We start from the raw sequence: 21,907 nt of genomic DNA, 5'->3' as shown, positions 1-21,907 counted from the left end.
GGGGGACAGAAGAAAGGCAGAGGAGGAGGGGCCAACCCTCAGAAATTACAAGTCAGCCCATTGTCAAAATGAGGCAACTGAGGCCTGGGGATGGCAGAGAAGAGAAGCAAGAGGGTTAAACCTCTGTAAGCTCTGGAAAAGCAGTATATTAGTTATCTATTGTGGCATAACAAATTACCCTAAAACATTTAGCAGCTTAAAATAACAATAAACATTTATTATCTTTCACAGTTTCTGAGGGTCAGGAATTCTGAAACAACTTAATAAGGTAGTTCCGACTTGGGGTTTTTTTCATGTGGTTGCACTCAGATATCAGCTAGGGCTGCACTCATCTGAAGGCTTGACCTGGGCTGGGGCTCAGCCTCCTGTGGCTGGTGAGCTGGCGCTGGCTGTGAGTAGAAGGCCTCCATTCCCCTCCAGATAGGTTCCTCCAAAGGGCTACTTAAGGGTCCTCAGGCCGTAGTGGCCTACTTCCCCTAGAGCATGTGGTCCAAGAGAGGGCAAGACAGAAGACACGATGCAATGGTTTAGCCAAGGAAGTCACAGTAACATTTCTACAATATCTAATTAGTCATGCCAGCCAGTCCTGACTTGTTGAGAGAGGGGACTACACAAGGGCATGAGCACCAGGATCCCTGGGGTCATCCTGAAGGCTAGCTGCCACAAGCAGCCCACTGAATGGCTAAGGGTGTGGTCTTTGGAGACCAAAGGCCTATATTTAAATCCAGTCTTTGCCACTTAGGCAAGATGCTCATCTTCTCAGTGCCTTCCTTTCTTCATCTGTAAAATGGTGACAATGGGAGAACCAAGGACTAAATGAGCTGTATTTGTAGGGCTTTGGGGTCATGCTTGGGACACAGTAGCCCTTTAGATGTCTTCCTTGGGAGCCCCTGGCAGCAGTGCAGAGCCTGGCCTGTTCTGGTAGCTGCTCTCTCCCCAGCACCATGCCCAGGTCTCAGCACATCTAAATGAGTTGGTTGGAGGAAGTAAATGAGCACCAAGACTAGGTCTTGTTCATTTCTAGAACATTCCTCCTACAGATACCCCAAGCTGACTCCCTCCCTTGCCATGGGCCTCCCTCCACTCCCCCTGGAACACTCCTGCCTGCCCTTCCCGTCTCTGTGCTGGTGTTTCTTCCCCTTTCTTTCTGCCCTGGCACCAGTTAGCTCTCTGTTCTCTGGCCTCTGTGGTCTCCACTGCCTTTGCCTCTCACAGCCTCCAGCAGTGGCTGGGCCTGGGCTCGAGGCTCCAAACTTGCTTCTAGCTGCTAAACAACTATTCCGTGGAAATCTGGTGCCCCTTACACAAAACTGACCCATTTGTTCTCTCCACAAATATTTATCGAGGACCTCTCATGTGCCTAGCCCTATTCTAGGCATAGAGGATGTGCTCATGAATAGGGCAGACAAACCTCTGCCAATCCTGGGGCTCTTCTGGTGGGGGAATTGGACAAATGACAAATGACTAAAGTGATTTCAGATGGCATGAAGTACTGTGTAGAAGCCAGACTGGACACTGTGATAAACAGGTGGAGTAGAATGGGGGTGGTCAGGGAATGCTTCTCAGAGGAGGTGACATTTTCAGGGAGACCTAGAAGTCAGAAGGATGCTGGTGGGAGATGCTTTGGTGCTACTGAGATTGGGGGGTGTGGATGTGTGTTGGGAGGGGGTGCAATAAGCAACTCTGTGGCTCCTGTGGCCACCTCTGCAGACCCTAGGGCCTCTCCTCCAAAGGGGCAGAAACCACTAGGCACAACCTCTGCCAAGGGCAGTTTATTAACGATAGTCAAAATCACAAATGTTTTGGGAGGCCAAGGTGAGGTGGGAGGATCGCTCCAGCTCAGGAGTTCGAGACCAGCCTGAGGCAACAAAGCAAGACCCTGGTCTCTACAAAAATTACCGAAAAATTAGCTGGGCCTGGTGGCACACACCTATAGTCCCAGCTACTTGGGAGGCTGAGTGGGAGGATCACTTGAGCCTGGGAATTCGAGGCTGCAATGAGCCATGATCACACCATTGCACTCCAGCCTGGGTGATAGAGCAAGACTCTGTCTCAAAAAACAAAAGACCAGAAAAAGTGTGATTTCACTCAGCAATTCTACTTGGAAGTATTTATTCCCCACATAGACTTGTGGGAATGTTAAGTGACAGGTGTACAAGGATATTTGTAGCAGCCCTGCTTGTGATGGTTAAAGCCTGGAAACATCTTACAGGCCCAGCTAGAGGGGACTAGATGAGCAAACAATGGAGGCCCATAGATGGAATTGCAAGCAGCTTACAATGCTGAGGCAAGTCTACCTGGATGAATGTGGAACATGCTATGAATAATGTTAAGCAAAAGGAAGCCAGGTGTGGAATGGCAAGCTGAGGTTTTTGTAGCCTGAAGGGCAGGTGGTGGGATGGAAACACAGTTACTGCAGATGTATGCATAGCGTTTCTCTGGAAGGAAACCCAGGAACCTCCCTCACTGGCCTGTAGGGAGGGAACTGTGGGTTGAGGCAGGGACAGAAAAATTTGTTTTTCACTTCACTCCTTTTTGTTCCTTGGAATTTTGAACAATGTGTTTATATCACCCATTTGAAAAATAAAATTACAAAGATTTACATTTAAGTTGAAACACACACACAAAGCTATGAAAGATCTGATCCCCCAGATTTTCATACGTCTGGACCAGATCTGGCCGTTGGCTCCTGTGTCTCCATTAGCCTCCGGCACTTTACTTTCCTGACTGGGACCTCAGTTTCCCCATCTGTGAAATGGAGGGGATGGGAGCTGAGTGGTCCCTGATGGCATCATTTAGGTCTCCCCCTCACTAAATCTTTGCTCCCCAGATGTCTCCCTGACTGGGCTCCTACCCCTGGGGCATCCCTGCTAAAGCCCTTTTCCTTTTACCATCAGGCCAGGCTCAAATCTCCACGCCCTGCGCCACCCCAGCCATGGGGCTTTGGTTCAGCCTAGGACCTAGAACAGGCTTCACCCCAATTCCCACACCATCCCAGTACAGCCTGGTTTGGACTCTGTTCACTGGGGACTGTTTTACCTGTTTCCAGAGCAAAGAATTTTGTTCTCCACTAAAGGAATCTGCAAGGAGTCCTGGTCCTCTCTAAGCCACACGGGACCCACGGCAGGGTTTAGAGCAGAGAGGGTCATAATCTGACAGGTTGGCCAGGACCTCACTGGTTATGTGTGGAGCATAGCCTGGGGGCCCAGGGAGCAAGGACAGATGCCAAGAGTATCAAGGAAGCTGTGATCCCCACTAGAGATAATGGGGGCTGGGACTGGGGTGGAAGTGGCAAGGCTGGGCAGAAGTGGTCAGATTCTGCAGAAGGCTGGGCAGAAGTGGTCAGAAGAGGGTAGAGACAACAGATTGGATGCAGGATGTGAGAGAGACAAAGGAAAGCAGGGCAGCTCTGAGAGGCTGGGTCTGACCAACTAGAAGGGTATAGTTTACTTAATGCACACCCCGATTCACAGAAACCCTGGTGCTTTGGGTCTGTTTCTGGAACAAGTCTAGGCAAAGACCCAGGAACTAGGTCAACAGGCAGAAGCCAGCGGCAGGGTTCACCCCGTCCTCTGGGCTCACTGGCTGCAGGGCTAAAGCCTGGGTCGTACCCTGGGTGAGGGAAGCACCACTTTCACCTGCCCAGCCCCTGCCCTGACCCTCTTACACCCACCAGACCTGACCTCCCAGCCTTCTAAATCAGTAGACCTGGGGATGAATCTAGCATCTGCAACTTGATGGGTGACCTCAGGGAAGTGACTCTGAGCCTGAACCTCCATTTGCCCATCTATAATTGGGGTCAACAGCAGAGCCTACAAATATCCAGACAGTCTTCCAGGCCCCAGAAGGCAGGCAAAGTCCCTGCACTCTCAAGAGTTGGTAGCCTACTGGGGACACCAGTGAGGAACCTTGTGTGGGACAGGCCTTCAGGGGTCTTAACCTTTCCTGTGCCTTGGGGTCCTTTGGCATCTGGTGACCCTCTCTCAGAAAAAAAAATTTTTTTTTGAAATGTAAAATTAAATGCATAGATTTATAAAGGAAATAAATTGCCTTGAGATGCAAATGTCAACATAACAGAAAACAGGTTTCTGATATAGTCCTATATTATCTCTGTATTAATGCACAAAACAACAAGACTGAGTGGTGAATCAAGTACCTTCCATCATTTCGAGGCTGAGGTGAGTATACACAATGTGTCATAGATGTCCACAATCACTGCAATGAGACATTAGAGTTATCTGCGGTTTCTACTAGTGACAAAGCCGCAGGCCCTGCTATCACCGCTCTAATAGCCTGTGGCATATACTCACTACCACAGGAAAAGTTAATTTCAGTTAGAGACTAGTGAGAAAAGAATGTCCTTTTTTTAATGCAAGTTTACAGGTTCCTTGAATTCTATTCACAGATCCCTGGGGGTCCAGGACATCGGTTAGGGACTCCTAGTGTTTATATACTAGTTGTTAGATATTCTATTAATTATACCTGTATACACTCTCATTCTACTTTTAAAATCCAAACTATTTCAATACAGGTAATGTAAAAAGAAAATGCCATGACCATCACCCTATTGAAACCCCCTCCTCTGAAGCAAATCGCTACTGTTAATAGTTTGGTCTTCTCGGTTTTTATATAAAAATACATCATTTGGATCATGCTTACACACAAATGGATCCACATTGTATACAGTGTTCTGCCTCTTGGTTGTTTTTTACTCACAAGCATGACAGGGACATCTTTTCAGATCAGCATCTGATGTAGCTCAACCTCATTCTTGCTGGTTTGTTTGTTTGTTTTGTTTTAAGATAGGGTTTCGCCCTGTCACCCAGGCTGGAGAGCAGTGGCATGATCAGCGCCCACTGCAACCACCTCCTAGGCTAATGCCATCCTCCTGCCTCAGCCCCCCAAGAGGCTGAGACTACAGGCACGCACCACCACCTTCAGCTAATTTTGTTCTGTTTTTATTAGACACAAGGTTTCACCGTGTTACCCAGGCTGGTCTCCAAATCCTGAGCTTTAGCGATCCACCCACCTTGCCTCCCAAAGTCCTGGGATTACAGGTGTGAGCCACCGTGCCCAGCCATCAACCTCATTGTTTTTAACAGCTACATAGTGTCACGTGCATCCATGTGACGAGACCACCAAACAGGCTTTGTGTGAGCAATAAAGCTTTTTAATCACCTGAGTGCAGGTGGACTGAGTCCGAAAAAGGAGTCAGCAAAGGGAGATGGGGTGGGGCAGTTTTATAGGATTTGGGTAGGTTGTGGAAAACTACAGTTAAAGGGGGTTGTTCTCTTGCGGGCAGGGGCGGGGGTTACAAGGTGCTCAGTGGGGGAGCTTCTGAGACTCATTGTCCAGGAGAAGAAATGTCAGAAGGCAATGTCATCAGTTAAGGGAGCAACCAGCCATTTTCACTTCTTTTGTGGTTCTTCAGTTGCATCAGGCCATCTGGATGTATACGTGCAGGCTTGGGCTCAGAGACCTGACATTCCTCTCTTCTTATATTAATAAGAAAAACAAAACAAAATAGTGGTGAAGTGTTGGGGCGGCGAAAATTTTTGGGGGTAGTATGGAGAGATAATTGGCAATGTTTCTCAGGGCTGCTTCGAGCAGGATTAGGGGCAGCATTGGCACCTAGAGTGGGAGAGATTAAACTGAAGAAAGATTTTGGGGTAAAGGGTGATATTGTGGGGTTGTTAGAAGGAGCATTTGTCATATAGAATGATTGGTGATGGCCTGGATGCAGTTTTGTATGAATTGAGAAACTAAATGGAAGACACAAGGTCTGAATAAGAGAAGGAGAAAAACAGGTATTAAAGGACTAAGAATTGAGAGGACTTAGGACATCCAATTAGAGAGTGTCCAAGGGAGTTCAGTGTAATTATTTGCTTGATTGGCAGTTTTTGTGCTCTTTCCTTGAGTTTTTTTATGTTGTCATATACCAGGCCAGATTGATTTAGGTAAAAACAACATTCTTCATTTGGAAATATGCAGAGTCCTCGTTTCACAGCAGTGAGTAAGTCAAGGCCTATTCCTGTCTTTTTATATTAATAATAAGAAAAATGAAACAAAATAGTAGTGAAGTGTTGGTGTCATGAGGGGAACAGGAAGCTGTTTGGTCCCATTTGCAAACAGAATTTTGGGAGTAAGGAAAACAATTGTGCATGTGCCTGTCCAATTAGCAGGTAGACACATGTAGGTAGAGGATCCGCAGAGGAAGAAGAGACCTTGTGCGAGGCAAAACTGGAAATGCAAAGTAAAAAGATGAGAAGGAGTACTAAAAGGTTTCTTGTACCCAGATTCCTTGGGATCCAGCTAGGGTGGCAGCCGTCAGGGGTTGTAATGGGGACTGATGGGGTAACTGCCTAGAGGAGGAGGTTCAATTTTCATGGTGTATGAGAAAGCATCGAGTATCTACAAGCAACCGTTCACTGTTATTTACAGGGCTGGGTATAAGCAAACAAGAAGAGGGCCTGGGAGGAGAGTCTGAAGAGCAAGGGGAAGGTAGCCAAGGATGGAGTGAAATACAGGGTAAATGTCTTAAAGGAAATGAGAGGTTTTAAGAGGTGGGCTAGTGGCTTGTAACCCACATGGAAGAGGTTATGAAAGGATGATAGAATGGAATGGGCCTGTGAGGCTGGAAGGAGGAATTTTTCTTGGTCCAAGAACCATTTGCCTTGTGTGGGAAGAGATTGATAGGTGGAAGTTTCAGTGGGAGAGTGGGTGGGAGTGATGGAAAGAAAGTAAATCATGAGAAAGGGCTTGACTGAAGTAATAGGGGCAGTCCCTGAAGCCTTGTGGCAGTACAGCCCAAGTAAGTTGCTGAGGCTGATGGGTATCAGGGTCAGTCCAAGTGAAACCGAAGAGAGGCTGGGATGAAGGATGCAAAGGAATAGTAAAGAAAGCATCTTTGAGATCCAGAACAGAATAATGGGTTGTGGAGGGAGGTATTGAGGATAGGAGAATATATGGGTTTGGCACCACGGGGTGGATAGGCAAGACAATTTGGTTGATAAGGCAAATATTTGGACCAGTCTGTAAGACTTGTCTGGGTTAAAATGTTTCAGCCTAATAAGGGAACTGGGCAGGTGGGGATAATTAAAAAAGAGTGCATAAAAGAATGTTGTCCCAGGCCGGGAGTGGTGGTTCATGCCTGTAATCCCGGCATTTTGGGAGGATGAAGCGGGTGGATCACAAGGTCAGGAGATCGAGACTATCCTGGCTAACATGGTGAAACCCTGTCTCTACTAAAAAAAATAAAAAAAATTAGCCGGGCATGGTGGCAGGCGCCTGTAGTCCCAGCTACTCGGGAGGCTGAGGCAGGAGAATGGCGTGAACCCGGGAGGTGGAGCTTTCAGTGAGCCGAGATTGCACCACTGCACTCCAGCCTGGGCAACAGAGCGAGACTCCATCTCAAAAAAAAAAAAAAAAAATGTTGTCCCAGTTGGCACCAAAGCTGGGGAGTTTTAAGGAGTCCAGCAGCCTGGCCGTCAATACCCGCAACAGTTACGGAGGCAAGGGAAACAGGCCCTTGAAAAGAAGGTAATGTGGAGTGGGTAGCCTCCATATTGATTAAGAAGGGGATGGACTTACCCTCCACTGTAAGAGTTACTTAAAGCATCTGTGATGGTCCAGGAGGCTTCTGAGGCACTCAGGCAGCGTCAGTCTTCAGCCGCTAAGCCGAGAAGGTCTGGGAAGGAGTCAGTCAGAGAGCCTTGGGCCAGAGTTCCAGGGGCTCTGGGTGTGGCTGTTGGGTGAGTTGGACAGTTCGATTTCCAGTGGGGTCCCACACAGATGGGACACGGCTTAGGAGGAATCCCAGGCTGTGGGCATTCCTTGGCCCAGTGGCCAGATTTCCAGCACTTGAAGCAAGATCCTGCAGGAGGAGGTCCTGGAGGAACAACTGGCTGCTGAGGCTTAGGCGTTTTGAAGTTCTTGTGTGCTGGAGATGTGGCTGGGGTTTCTCTTACAGTGGAGGCAAGTAAATGCAACTCAGAAATATGTTGCCACTTGGCTGCCTCTTCTCTATTATTGTACACCTTGAAGGCGAGGTTCATTAAGTCCTGTTGTGGGGTTTGAGGGCCAGAATCTAATTTTTGGAGCTTTTTCTAATGTTGGGAGCAGATTGGGTAATAAAATACATATTAAGGATAAGGTGGCCTTCTGGCCTCTCTGGGTCTGGGGCTGTGAAGCATCTAATGGTAGCTGCTAAGTGGGTCATGAACTGGGCTGGGTTTTTATATCTGATAAAAAGAGCCTAAATGCTAACTGATTTGGGAGAGGTTGGATAACGAAAAAGGAGCATTAACCTTGACTATGCCTTCAGCTCCAGCCACCTTTCTAAGAGGAAATTTTGGGGCAGGTGGGGAGGGCTAGTTGCAAAATGAAACTGTAAGCCAGACCAGGGGTGAGGAGGGGAGGTGATAGAAGGATTATAGGGTGGGGGAGTGGAGGCTGAGGAAGAATTGGGACCTGGCTCGGCCTGGCAAGGAGCAGCCTCAGGGAAGAGGGGAGAGGTCAGATGAGTCCGTAGAAAAGGAGGATTCAAAGGACTCAGAGCTTGGGGTGGAGATTGAAGGAACAGACAGGAGAGAAAAAGAAAGATTTGGGATGAGTCGCATTGAGAGCAGAGACTAGGGAGGGACCAATGTGTGAAAGAATGCCTGGACGTCAGGCACCTCAGATCATTTGCCCATTTTTTGACAAAAATCATCCAGGTCTTGTAAGATGGAGAAATCAAAAGTGCTGTTTTCTGGCCATTTAGAACCATTGTCGAGTTTGTACTGGGGCCTAGCAGTATTGCAGAAGAAAATAAGGCATTTAGGTTTTAGTTCAGGTGTGAGTTGAAGAGGTTTTAAGTTCTTGAGAACACAGGCTACGGGAGAAGAAGGGGGAATGCAGGGTGGAAGGTTGCCCACAGTGAAGAGGTAAGTTTGAAGAGAAAGCCAGAGACGTGGAGAAGCGGGTGGTGAGCAGCCCTGGGCTGTAATATGGGTGACCAGCCAAAGCAGGTGTCCCCGCGATTGACTTGCCACCAAGGGAATGTGGGTGAATGACCAAGGCAGGTGTCCCCCTGGTGATCAGACACCAATGGAATGTGGGTGAATGATCAGGGCAGGCGTCCCCACAGTGATTAAACACCAAGGGAAGACTGTCTTCCTGAGTCCATGACCGGTGCTGCAGTTTTGGGTCCATGGATAAAATGTGTCTCCTTTGTCTCTACTAGAGAGAAAAAAGAACCAGAATTGGAAGGACAGGGAGATTGAAGGGTAGTGAGAGAGGCTGAAGAAGAGAGTGAAAAGACCGTTTACTCGATTTGAAATTGGTGAGATGTTCCTTGGGCTGGTTGATCTGAGAATCCGAGGTCATAGGTGGATCTCCGCAAGGACAGGGGACTGGTCTCCTGAAGGAGTCCTCCTGTCCTGGGTCTTCAGCACCAAATATCATGTGTGTCCATGTGAAACAAACAGGCTTTGTGTGAGCAATAAAGCTTGTTAATCACCTGGGTGCAGGTGGACTGAGTCCGAAAAAGGGAGATAGGGGTGGGCAGTTTTATAGGATTTGGGTAGGTAGTAGAAAATTACAGTTAAAGTGGGTTGTTCTCTGGCGGGCAGGGGCAGGGGTCACAAGGTGCTTGGTGGGGAGGTATGGAGACTTATTGTCCAGGAGAAGGAATGTCACAAGGTAGTGTCATCAGTTAAGGCAGGAACCAGCCATTTTCACTTCTTTTGTGGTTCTTCAGTTGCATCAGGCCATCTGGATGTATATATGCAGGCTTGGGCTCAGAGTCCTGACACATAGTAAGCTATGGCCCAGACATACCAGAATTTATCATGCATTCATTATGTAACTACAACAACAGTTATCTCAGGAATGCTCCCTACAACCCAGGGGAAGGAGCTATGATTATCTTCATTTCAGAGAAAAGGCTCAGACCCCAGTAGAGGCCCCAGCCTAAGGTCACACAGCCAGTAAGCTAAGAGCTGTGATTCACACACAGGTCCATCCATACAAAGCACTACTCTCTCTGCATTGATTTTTATCTGCAGTCGACAACATGCATTTCCCAAACAGGAACCTCATGCACCATTTTCCATGGAAGAGAGATAGATGCAGGGCATATCGTTGTTACTCATCTTCATTTTGATCCTCAGATACCAGACATGCTCCCACTTCAAGGCCTTTGCACTTGCCTTTTCCTCTTCCTAGAGTTCCCTCCCTCCTGACTCTCCCAGACCTTGCTTCTTCTCAGCCTCTCAGCCCAGATGGCCCTCTCTGGTGGGGCTTTCTCCATCATCCTGGCTAAACTTGCCTCCAACCCCACATATTACCCTGTCTTATTTTCTTCATAGCATTCATCGAGATTTCAATGCAACTGATATATTTAGTAGAAGTGCCCTGGAATCAGAAACTTTACCAATTTTGCTCATTTCTGATTATCTAATACCTAATACAGGATGAGCACATAGTAGGTGCTCAAGAAATAATTCCTGAATGAACACATGAATGAAACTCAGAGAGGGTGAGGGGGTTCACTGGAGGAAATCTGTTTAATGTTACATATGTATATCAGCGGCATTTTATAGAACCTTGTGTTGGGGGTGTTGTTTTTTATTGAGATATGACCCACTTACAGCAAAATTTACCCTTTTCACATATAGTTCCATGAGTTTTGACAGACATATACAGTTATGTAACCACCAGCAAAATCATGACATAGAACATTGCCAATATCCCAAAAAGCTCCCCCGTGTCCTTTAACAATCAATCCCCACCCCCCAGACCCAGGCCCTGGCAATCACAGATTCTGACATTTTTAGAGAGTCATACAAATAGACTCCTATAGTATGGGGCCATTGGAGTTGCATATTTTTCACTCATGATCCATCTGAGGTTCATCTGTGTGTTCGTACACATCAATGGTTCTTTCCTTTTTATTGCTCAATGGAGTCCACTGCATGGATGGACTGCAGTTTCTCCATTTGCCAATTGATGTCCATTTTATATAAATAATGCAGGAGAGAAGCAGGCTTGAGCAGATCTCCTTGGCCACGGAGGCTGCTCATCCATGGATCTGCACCTGTTATTTGTCTGGATCACCCCTCCTCCCCCAGCCCCTGCCTGTGAAAATTTCTTTCTTTTCCTTCAAGACCCTTTGCAAATACCCTCTCCCTAGCAAGGAGCAGGGTGTGCTGACCCATGACACAGATCTGTAAGGGGGCTCAGAGAAACACAGTACTCTCCAAGGGCTCACAATGAAAGTGTGGCAGAGCCAGAACTCAAACCCAGGGCCAAGGGGATGGGGCAGTAGACCGAGGACCAAAACTCAGTCTCTTTGCCAGCTGGAAGGGTGATAAGAGGTCAGGCCTTTGTACCCCATCATAGGCCTGAGAATTCGGCAGCCTGAGAGTGATGGAGAAGGGGCAGGTCTAATCCTGGAGTCGGGGCAGGGCATAGAGAGAAGCAGATCCAAAAAAACAAGAGAAGTAGATCCCACGTAGGGTCAGTTCCTCCACTGGGATCCATCCCCTGCCCTTCCAGCTGGTGCCTCAGCCCTGGGCCAGACCTAGCTCCCACCACCCAGGCCAATGTTAGTCTCCAGAGCCCAGCCCAGCCTAACTGAGCCCATCTGGCCCAGATTATCCATCCCAGGGCCTGTGCTGGTGGGCGGGTGTGGCAAATTGGGTGATGGGCTCCAGCTGTGGGTAACCTTTGCCCTGCCCAGCCACTTGCAACCACAGGACAAGTGGGGAACCAGTGAGGTGCTTGGGGAGCTCCAGTCACTTGAGAGGACCCTGAGCTGCCCTGAATCACCAGCTCAGCTCTGCAGCCCTCAGGCAAGGAGTCTAGAGCCTAGCCTGCCAGATGGTGACCTTGGGCAAGACTTCTGGGCCTCAGTTTGTCCATGTTTAGGCAAATGAGAAGCTTGGGGAAGATGCCTGGGAAAGTCTCACCTCAGGCATGAATTTGCTGTTTGACTACTTGGAGCACGTGCTCAGTACCTGAATGTCTGCTTTTTAATTTAGGTTCTAGGAGGTCAATGATGCATGAAAAAGTCTGAAACCAAACTCGATATAGCTATATTTGTCCTCATCCATGCTGGTGGGCCCAGCCAGCCACACATTAGAATCTCCTGGGAGCTCACATGCGGTCCATGGCTAAGATTTACCGCGGACCCCTGGACCAGCCTGCTAGCCCATGCTCTGATGTTAATGACATCAAAGGCACCCCTCCCGAGGAAATCTCAACTGCACCACCTCTACTAGGCCCCAATTCAGCAGGAAGCAGTTAGTGCAGTCATCAGCCGACCTCCCCAACAGCACTTGGGTTTTCCTGTTGAGAGTGGGGACTGAGAGACAGGACTAGCTGGATTTCCTAGGCTGACTAAGAATCCCTAAGCCTAGCTGGGAAGGTGACTGCATCCACCTTTAAACATGGGGCTTGCAACTTAGCTCACACGCGACCAATCAGAGAGCTCACTAAAATGCTAATTAGACAAAAACAGGAGGTAAAGAAATAGCCAATCATCTATTGCCTGAGAGCACAGCGGGAGGGACAAGGATAGGGATATAAACCCAGGCATTCGAGCCAGCAAGGGCAACCCCCTTTGGGTCCCCTCCCTTTGTATGGGAGCTCTGTTTTCACTCTATTTCATGCTATTAAATCTTGCAACTGCAAAAAAAAAGAAAGAAAAAAGAATCTCCTGGGAGCTGACAGAGGGGTTAAAGACAGGAAGGCACAAAAGGCAGACCCATGGAGAGGAGGGCAGCCTGGCCCAGAATAAGGCGAGTAAACAGATTTGAAATCCACACTGGGGTCACAGTGGGCAGTACTTACTACTGGGTTGAGTGTGGCTGCTAAGAAAAAGAGAAGTTAATATTGAGGTCTGGGTTTGGGGCTTCAGAACTGGGCAGAGCCATTTCCTGAGATGGGAAAGACTTGGAAGAATGGGGTGGGAGTTACAGGGACAGAGGCGATGGGAGCTGAGGAATTAAGAGTTTCACACTGGGCTTGAGATGCTCATTGGAAACCACACAGAGATGGCAAGTTGGGGACAAGCAGGGGAGAAGTCTGAGTGGGAGATGGTGACGGCCCCATCAGCACAGGGGGATGTGGAAGTCCAAAGACCGATCTCAGCACCTGGGGCAGGGCCCTGATGCATTTGGATCCTCAGACCCCTTGGCATCTGGTCCTGGTGAAGCTTAATAATCCTTTCTCAGAAATGCATAAAATCAAAGCATAGGAACACTCAGTAATATGGAAATCATAAGCAAAATACGAAAAATAAAATCTGTGATCAGGCATAGCATTATCCAGTGGTGGGTGTGATGTCTATAACTCCAAAGTCCAAGTGAGTACAAACAATGTATTAAGATACTGTAAGAGTGTGTTGTGATATAAAAATATTTGAGATTTCTATTGGTAATGACTCTCAGGACCTGCTAGTACGGCTGTGGTTTGTGACCCAGGCTCATAATTGAAGGAAATGCCAAATTTTAATTGCAGATTAGTGGACAAAAAATGTGATTTTTTTTTCTCACTCAAGTTCATGGAGCCTGTGGTTCTTCATTAAGGACCCCTGACCTAGGGAGTGAATGTACATAGAGACAAGGATCCAGGACTGGGCCATGGGGGCCCTGCCGTGTAGGAGTCTGTAAAGGAGGAGTCAGAGAGTGGGTGGTTAGGGGCTAGGAGGAGACCAGGATTGGGGGGAAGTCGTCCAGTAACAGGGAGTGGCCATCCAGGTGATTGCTCCTGAGATGTCAAGCAAGATGGAGTGTCCCTTGAGTGCAGTGTCAAGGAGGGCTATCTATGACAAGGTGAATTAAAGAGCGAAGGGGGGAACTGGGCATGGTGGTCCTCGCCAGTAGTCCTAGCTATTTGGGAGGTGGGAGGATTGTTTGAAGCCAGTAGTTTGAGGCTGCAGTGAGCCATGATCACGTCACTGCGCTCCAGCCTGGGTAACAGTGAGACCCCGAAAGGCAAAGGGACCTCCCAGGATGGAGAGACCTGACTGGAGGTATACAGGAGGATGAACACTATGGGCTATATTTATTCTCTATATTTTTTTTTTTTGAGACATGGTCTCACTCTGTTACCCAGGCTGGAGTGCAGTGGTGCATCTCAGCTCACCGCAACCTCCCACTCCCAGGCTCCAGCGATCCTCCTGCCTCAGTCTCCTGGGTAGCTAAGACCACAGGCTTATGCCATCATGGCTGGCTAATTTTTGTATTTTTAGTAGAGATGGAGTTTCGCCATGTTGCCCAGGTTGGTCTCAAACTCCTGGGCTCAAATGATCCACTCTCCTTAGCCTCCCAAAATACTGGGATTACAGGTGTGAGCCACCGCACCTGGCCTCTATGCTTTTTTGTATGTGTGAAATGTAGCATCATTACATTATTAATGTTATGTTGTTGTTGTTTTTTTAAGTGAGGGTGGGTATGGAGGTGACAAACTGGAGACAACTTGTAGAAGTTTTGTGTTGATGAGATCAGAGAGATTGGAGAAGCAGCCAGAGAGGCTGTGGAGTTAGTTTTTAGATGGAAGCTGTTAGCACATGCTTGTGTGCTGCAGGGAGGGAGTGCGCTGACGATGCAGGGAAAGAAGGAGGGGGGTCTCTCTGGTCTTCAGTCCCTGCTGCCACTCTGCATCAAGGGCTTTCACACTTGAGCAGGCATCTGACTCAGCCAGGGGGGTTGTTAACCACAGATGGCTAGGCACCATTAAGAGGTTCCGGTTCAGGAGGTCTGGGGTGGGACCTGGAAATTCACATTTTTAATGAGCTCTCAGCTGATGCTGACAGAAGAACCACACTTTGAGAAACATAGCTCTAACCAGTACTACTACCGCCCACAAGCACCCGCTCCAGGATTTGATAATGGAACTTGCTCCCTTTCAAACACTCCAGGGTGAGGAAGGGATGGGAATGAACAGTCAAGATGGAAGAAGGGAGAAGAGATGAAGGAGGAAGTGGTTGGAGCCTGGCCCGAGCCAAAGTCACCACCTCTCCCGGGGAGCACCCATCTTCCCAGGGACCCTGGGAGCTGTCCAGTTGGACCTTCTGAAAGACTGAGTGAGAGGGCAAGGGAAGGAGCCAGGGACGGGGGTGGGGGGCGTGGTGAGAGGCCAGCATGTGTGCCGAATGGCGAGGCAATGGTGAAGGGGAGCTGGCTCTCTGCCCGCAGGCACTGAGCCCTGAGAACACACTGTTCACCTTCACAACAGCATAGTGGTGTCATGCCAGACCAGCTCTCCTGCCCTTGGGAAAGAGAGCAGCCCTTTCAAAGAAATGAACATTTGCATGTGGGATCCCAGAACATCAGAGCTGGAAGAACCCTTGGAGACTGGCCAGTCCAGCCCCATTTGGCAGATGGAGGGGATCTGAAGATAGAAAACACAGCTTGGCCAATGGACCTGCAAACTCTTTGTACAAGGGAGAGATGCATTCCCACTCCCTGCTGGCTGGCTCACCCCGAGGAAGCTGGGGAAGGGGCATGTGATTGGGCGCTGTGCTCTGACCCTTGCTATTTCCCCTTTTTCATCAATTCATTGAACGCACATTTATGAGCACTCACTGTGCGCCATGCATTGTGCTAAACATAGAAACAAGGTAGTGAGCAAAACCAAGTCCCTGGCTTCATGGAATTGACATTCTAGAGAGAGAAACAGACAACAGACAGATAAAAAAGAGAGATAGTGATTTTTAAAAGTCAGGTGGTGGTAAGTGGTATGAAGAAAGCTGAAACAGCATGAGGGTGTGTGCCATGCAGATGGGGATCAGGGTTGGGGGAGGATTCCCGAGGGAACAGTGAGGGAACAGCTTGTGGGTGCATGCTTGCTTCGTTGGAGGGATGTCATGGAGGCATTGCATCGGGATTGAAGTAAGTGAGGGAGAGGGGTATAGGAGAGGAATGAGAGTGTAGTGGCAGGCCCAGTCATGGAGGAACCTGCAGTCATGGCTTTTCCTCTGCGTGAGATAGGAACCCTGGAACGATTTTGAGCAGAGGAGGAGTGTGACTTGACTTAGGTTTAGCAGGATCCCTCTGGCTGCCTAGTGGGGGATGGACTGTGCAGGGGACAAGGATGGAAGCAGAGAGGCAGATGAAATAGGCATATAAATCCCTCCCAGGGAAAAATCTACTGGGATAGTCCAGGCAAGATGTAATGGTGGCCTGACCTGGCCCGGCATGTTCTGAGCCAGGGAGGCCTCACGTGGCTGCTCAGTGCCCTCCCGTGGTGACACGTGGGAGGGACAGGGGGCTTCCCCCAGCCCCTCCCCGGTGACCCCAGCCCATGGTCTCCCACAGCTAGACAGGGCCATCAAGACGATCTTGAGGTTGAAGCTGGTGCAGGTCCAGCAGCAAATGGCCCAGAATCAGACGGCCCCCATGCTAGAGTTGGGCACCAGCCTCCTGAACCAGACCACTGCCCAGACCCGCAAGCTGACCGACATGGAGGCTCAGGTAACAGAGGGTGACTGAGCGGGCACTGAGGGCCTGTGGCTGGCCAGGCTGGTTCGTAGCCCCAGTCATCTTACCTTGATCTCTGACCCTGGGTAGGGTCAAGGCCTCCTCTGGGCCTGTAGCCCCCGGGGTCCCTCCTCCCTGATGAACTTGTCATAAAACTATCTCCCTCCAAGCTATGAGCCCTGGGGGGTGGATGCTGGGCTTGGCTTTTCTGCCTCTGTAACTTCAGTGCCTGGGTCTGTGCTGGGCACTGGAATGAGGGGTATAGTAGCATAGCTCCCTTGCCCTCAGAGGACTTAAAATGCACCAGGGGAAGATGGATAAGAAACAATTAATTGGGCCTCTGGGGCCAAGGACTTGGAGAGAAGAGGTATCTGAGCAGCAAAGAGCAGGGAAGGAACTAGTGAATAAATGAAGGGTAGGGAAGTCAGTGGATGAAAAAGCGAATAACAAATAGACACAAGTTTGTGCCCATTTGTTTGTTTGATCCCCCGTGTGCCAGGCACTGCTTGAGAAGACTGGTGTCTAGTATATAGCAGGAAACAAAGCAGGCATACATTCCGACTCCTGTGAAGCTTCCCTGAAAATGAAAAGATAAGTGACATATATGGTTATGCGCTGCTTAATGTTCCAGTCAACAACTTGCCACATAGACAACAGCAGTCCCATAAGAGTATCGTATGCTGTTTTTATTGTACCTTTTCTATGTTTAGATATGCATACACAAATACTTCCCACTGTGTTATAACTGCCTACTGTATTCAGTGCAGTCACATGCTATATGGATTTGTAGCTTAGGAGCAATAGGCTGTCTCATATAGCCCAGGTATGTAGGCGGCTATACCATCTAGATTTGTGTAAGTTCACACTATGATGTTTGCACAATGACAAAATTGCATAATGACGAGCTTCTTACAACGTCTTTCCGTCATTAAGCAACACATGGCTGTATATGTTAGCCAGTGACAGCGCTAAGGAGAAAATAGCATGGAAGAGAGAGCAAGAGGGGGCGTACACTGGGAGTGGTGGGAGGGATGAGAGCTGCAAGCTCATACAGCAAGGCCAGGAAGGGCCATGGAGAAGGTAGGGCTGCAGCCAGGCTTACTGCAGAGAGTGCTCTAGACAGGGGATGCAGCACGTGCAAGGGCCCAGAGGGAGGATGGACGTGCTGGCAGGTTCAAGAACATCAGGAGACCAGTATGCTGGAGTGACCAGGAGGAGAGTGGCAGGCAAGGAGCTAGAGAAGTGATAGGGACAGATCACACCATAGGGCCTTGCAGGCCATGGTGAGGACTGGGGCATTTCCGCTGCATGAGATGGGAGCCACAGGAAGCTTTCAAACAGAGCAAACATGTTTTAAGAGGCAGCCCCAGGCTACTGAGTAGAGAATAGACTGCAGGCAATGAGGGAGGAGCCCAGGGCCAGAGTGAGGGCCACAGAGCAGGAGAGAAGTGGTCAGGTGCCACCTGGAAGGCAGGGCTGACAGGACCTGCAGATGAGTTGGATGTGGGGGACAGGGATGACAGCTCCTGGGGCCTAAGCAGCAGGGAGAATGGAGCTGCCACCGCAGTGATGGAGAAAGGCAAATTTAGGAAGCAGATCATAAGCTAAGTTAGGGCCTGTGAGTGAGTAACCACAAGAACTAAGACTGGGAGAGTGGAAATGGGTAAGTTTCTGGAGTAGCAGGGCCTGTGGGCAGGTGGGTGGTTGGGCAGGGCTCCTGTGGTGCTTACGCAGCCCCCTACCTGCTTCTGCTTGCTGGGGCAGCTCCTGAACCAGACATCAAGAATGGATGCCCAGATGCCGGAGACCTTTCTGTCCACCAACAAGCTGGAGAACCAGCTGCTGCTACAGAGGCAGAAGCTCCAGCAGCTTCAGGGCCAAAACAGGTGGGTGTGGCACCTGGCACCAGACTAGGACAGGGGCTGGGGCTGGAGTCAAGTTTAGGACCTAGGGCAGGCACCAGAGCCAGGGCTAGGACTGGGGCTGGAACCAGGACTGAAAGCTGGACGTGGGCTGGTGTCTGGGATAGGGCCTGTGGCCAGACCTAGGAGCTTGGATTAGGACTGGGGCAAGGAGGTACTCTGGGAGTTAGGGCTGAAACTAGAGCTGGGAATAGCCCCTGCTGGGGAAGGACTGAAACCAGGGTTGGAATCCAGACTGAGGCTGGAAATGAGAGTGGGTACGGGGCTGGGCTGGGGGCCAGGCAGGCATATTGCCTGGCCCCGGCCCCTGCACTGGGTGGGACAGGGGATAGGCATTTTCCTGGGGCCCAGGACACCCTGATTCTTTCTTTCCCTTTCCTTCCTTCCTTTCCTCCTTCTTTTATTTATCTCGTAAATTTTAACAACTTTATTGAGATCTAATTCACCCAAGATACTATTCACCCAGTAAATTGTATTGGCCTTACTTCTTTGCAAATAAATAAATCTGGTGCTATCCACCTGCTTCCTTTCCCAGAAGCAACCACAGTTACCAGGTTCTTGTCTGCACTATCAGAGAGTCTTCGCATTTATAAGCAAATAGGCATCAGGGGAACACCCTTTAAATTACAAAAAAAAAAATGGTCATGAGGTTTAGATAAAGCAGAAAAATCTAGCAGCTAAGGCTGATTTCACCTCAGTTTCAAGCTGAGTGAAGAAAAAAGCTGCCAAAGTCAGAGTTCTGGAGAAGGCAAAATCTACCCGCTGAACGAGCCACAGGCCTGTGAATCAGGCAAGATGTCGTTCACATGCTGGTTCAGGATAAGGCCATAAGATCCCCCAGATCTCTCTGATCTGGGTGCAATTAATGACAGTCTGCCCATCTTCTTATTCTCCCAACCCAAGGTCTCAGTGGCAAGGACTGGGACACTTTTAATGACTCTAAATTAACACCAGGTGTCTAGAAATCAGTGAGGATGGAGGATGTCATCAGTAAACTCTTGGCCTATGAAGACAGAGCAGGAATTCTAGAATTTCAGTGTGCCCCAATTCTCTCTTTTCCTGCAGCATAATTGGGAGTCCAGAGGAAATTTCTTCTACCCTAGCTGGACTCATTTTCTTAGTCTGCAGAATGAGTTGGCACAAGTGGATATACAGTAAAATATCTCCCTCCCAGCCCTGTCCCTCAGCCACCCACCCAAGCCAGAGGTAGCCACGGTTCCTAGTTTCTTGTGTATCCTTCCATTCATTCAACCAACAATTATTTTTTGAACTCTTTTCATGTGTCAGGCACTATTATAGACAATGTGGATACAGAAGTGAACAAAGAGACAAAAGCCCCTGTCCTCGTGCAGCTGACATCCTATAAGCTGACATTCCAGGGTTTCTTATTAATGTGCAAACACATACATACAGAAGATTGCTAACTTACAATGGTTGGACTTACAGTTTTGTGACTTAACAATGGTATGAAAGTGATACACATGCAGTAGAAACTGTACTTTGAGTACCCATACTGTCTGTTTTTCTCTTTCAGTACAATATTCAATACTTTACATAAGCTACTCAACATTTTATTATAAAATAGGCTTTGTGCTAGATGATCGTGCCCAATCACAGGCTAATGTAAGTGTTCTAAGCATGTTTAAGGTGGTCTAGGCTAAGCTAGGATGTTCAGCAGGTTAGGTGTATTAAATGAGTTTTTGACTTAGGACATTTTCAACTTATGATGGCTTTATTAGGACGTAGCCCCATCATACATTCTGGAGCATCTGTACATTCCCGTTTTTATCCTTTTTAAGCCCAAATCTAGCCTACTACTTGCTTATACCTTGTTTTTATAAATTATTATTCAGTTACCTTGGAAAGATTCTATAACTGCATGACATACTTGCTCATTCTTTTCTCCACCTTTATAATGCTCCACCATATGTGGTCCCTGCTTTTATCCCTCCAGTCCCCAGTTAATGGATATTGAGGTTGCTTCCAGCGTTTTACTAATCCAGCCATGATACGATGAGTAACATTTCCATGTCTCATTTCACACACTGTGAGTAAATCTGGAGGATAAAATGTCCAAAAAGAAAGAGCTGAGTCAAAGGCTTTCTTTTGAAAAACTCCTCTTTGCTTCTAAATCCATTACAAAAAAAGTCTCTTGACTATTATAATATCATCGGACAACAGGAACCTGTACAAAATAAAAGTGAAAGTTGGGCCCTCCATCCTGCCCGCATCTTCCTCCTCTCCCTCTCCATCCACTCAAACCTGCTCCGCGGAAGTCACAGCCCTTGAGGGAATTTCTTTCATATTCTCCCCAAACACAGGCACCACGGAAGTCTTTCCATCCTTCTCCTATATGTTCACCCCATTTCTCTACATTTACATTAATTCTTTCTTTCTTCTCTTGCCACACATGGGGTTAGACTTGATGTGCCCCAAGTCCTGGGTATCTTTCCGATTCTGTGCAAATGCCTCCTCCTTCATGACTGCGGAACATTTCCAGGGAAGCCAAAACGCAACAGATTCAGCCAGTCCTGGCTTTTGGGCATCTAGGCTATATCGTTGTTTGTTTGTTTGTTTTTCTATTACAAGCTAGTCCCCAGGGCCATTCTTGACCATGCTCCCCAGAGGATATCTCCTGAGAGTAGACTGCTGAGTCAGAAAGCAAGCGCATTTGGGATTTGATAATAGCTACCCAGTTACTGGTGTCCCTCCCACACCACCTCTTTCTTCCACTAAACCTCAATCTATATTACTCCAGGGCCGGGTGTCTCTTTTCTCCCCTCCTCAATCTGTGCCTACAGTGGGCACAGGACGTTCCATCACACTTGAGTCTCATCGTCGGGCTGCAGGGACTCCAGGGCCCAGGGGAGGCGCGTGGGGGTGCATGCTTCGCGAAGATGCCAGGCTCACCTCTGTGCGCCCCCTACTCCGCAGCGCGCTGGAGAAGCGGTTGCAGGCCCTGGAGACCAAGCAGCAGGAGGAGCTGGCCAGCATCCTCAGCAAGAAGGCGAAGCTGCTGAACACGCTGAGCCGCCAGAGCGCCGCCCTCACCAACATCGAGCGCGGCCTGCGCGGGGTCAGGCACAACTCCAGCCTCCTGCAGGACCAGCAGCACAGCCTGCGCCAGCTGCTGGTGTTGTTGCGGGACATGGTGCAAGAAAGGGCTAACGCTTCGGCCCCGGGTGAGTAAGCGGGGTGCGCCACAATGTGGCTAAAGACGGGCGGGATAGGGCAGGCAGACCCTGCTCACACTCCAGGGTCTCCGGGCGCCTGGGAGCCATTGCCGGCCCCACCCTCCCCGACCATCTGTGAAATAGAAATAACAATAAACAGTAATAACAATGGCGGCAAGAACAATCCTAATCCAGGCCCTGTCCCCTGATTCCATGGGTGACCTTGGGCATGCCCCTGCCCCTCCCTTGGCCTCAGTTTACCCATGGGTTTTGGAGGTGAGGATAAGGGCAACAGCAGTCCAGACTGACAAGTTTGGTCTCCAGGATTCATTCTCCAGCCCCACTT

General features: G+C 48.9%; 1 protein-coding gene across 1 annotated transcript in view; it reads left to right on the top strand.

Moving 5' to 3' along the window:
- Positions 1 to 21,907, top strand: part of ANGPT4 (angiopoietin 4) — a 45,390-nt gene that overhangs the window by 9,603 nt on the left and 13,880 nt on the right. The window contains exons 2-4 of the mRNA XM_030825997.1: positions 16,305 to 16,460; positions 18,231 to 18,352; positions 21,323 to 21,570. Of these exons, the coding sequence (XP_030681857.1) occupies positions 16,305 to 16,460; positions 18,231 to 18,352; positions 21,323 to 21,570 (526 nt within the window). The remainder of the gene's footprint in view (positions 1 to 16,304; positions 16,461 to 18,230; positions 18,353 to 21,322; positions 21,571 to 21,907) is intronic.

Source organism: Nomascus leucogenys, chromosome 13, assembly GCF_006542625.1.
Source record: "Nomascus leucogenys isolate Asia chromosome 13, Asia_NLE_v1, whole genome shotgun sequence".
Taxonomy (NCBI): Eukaryota; Metazoa; Chordata; class Mammalia; order Primates; family Hylobatidae; genus Nomascus; species Nomascus leucogenys.
This window is presented reverse-complemented; position numbering and strand designations above follow the sequence as displayed.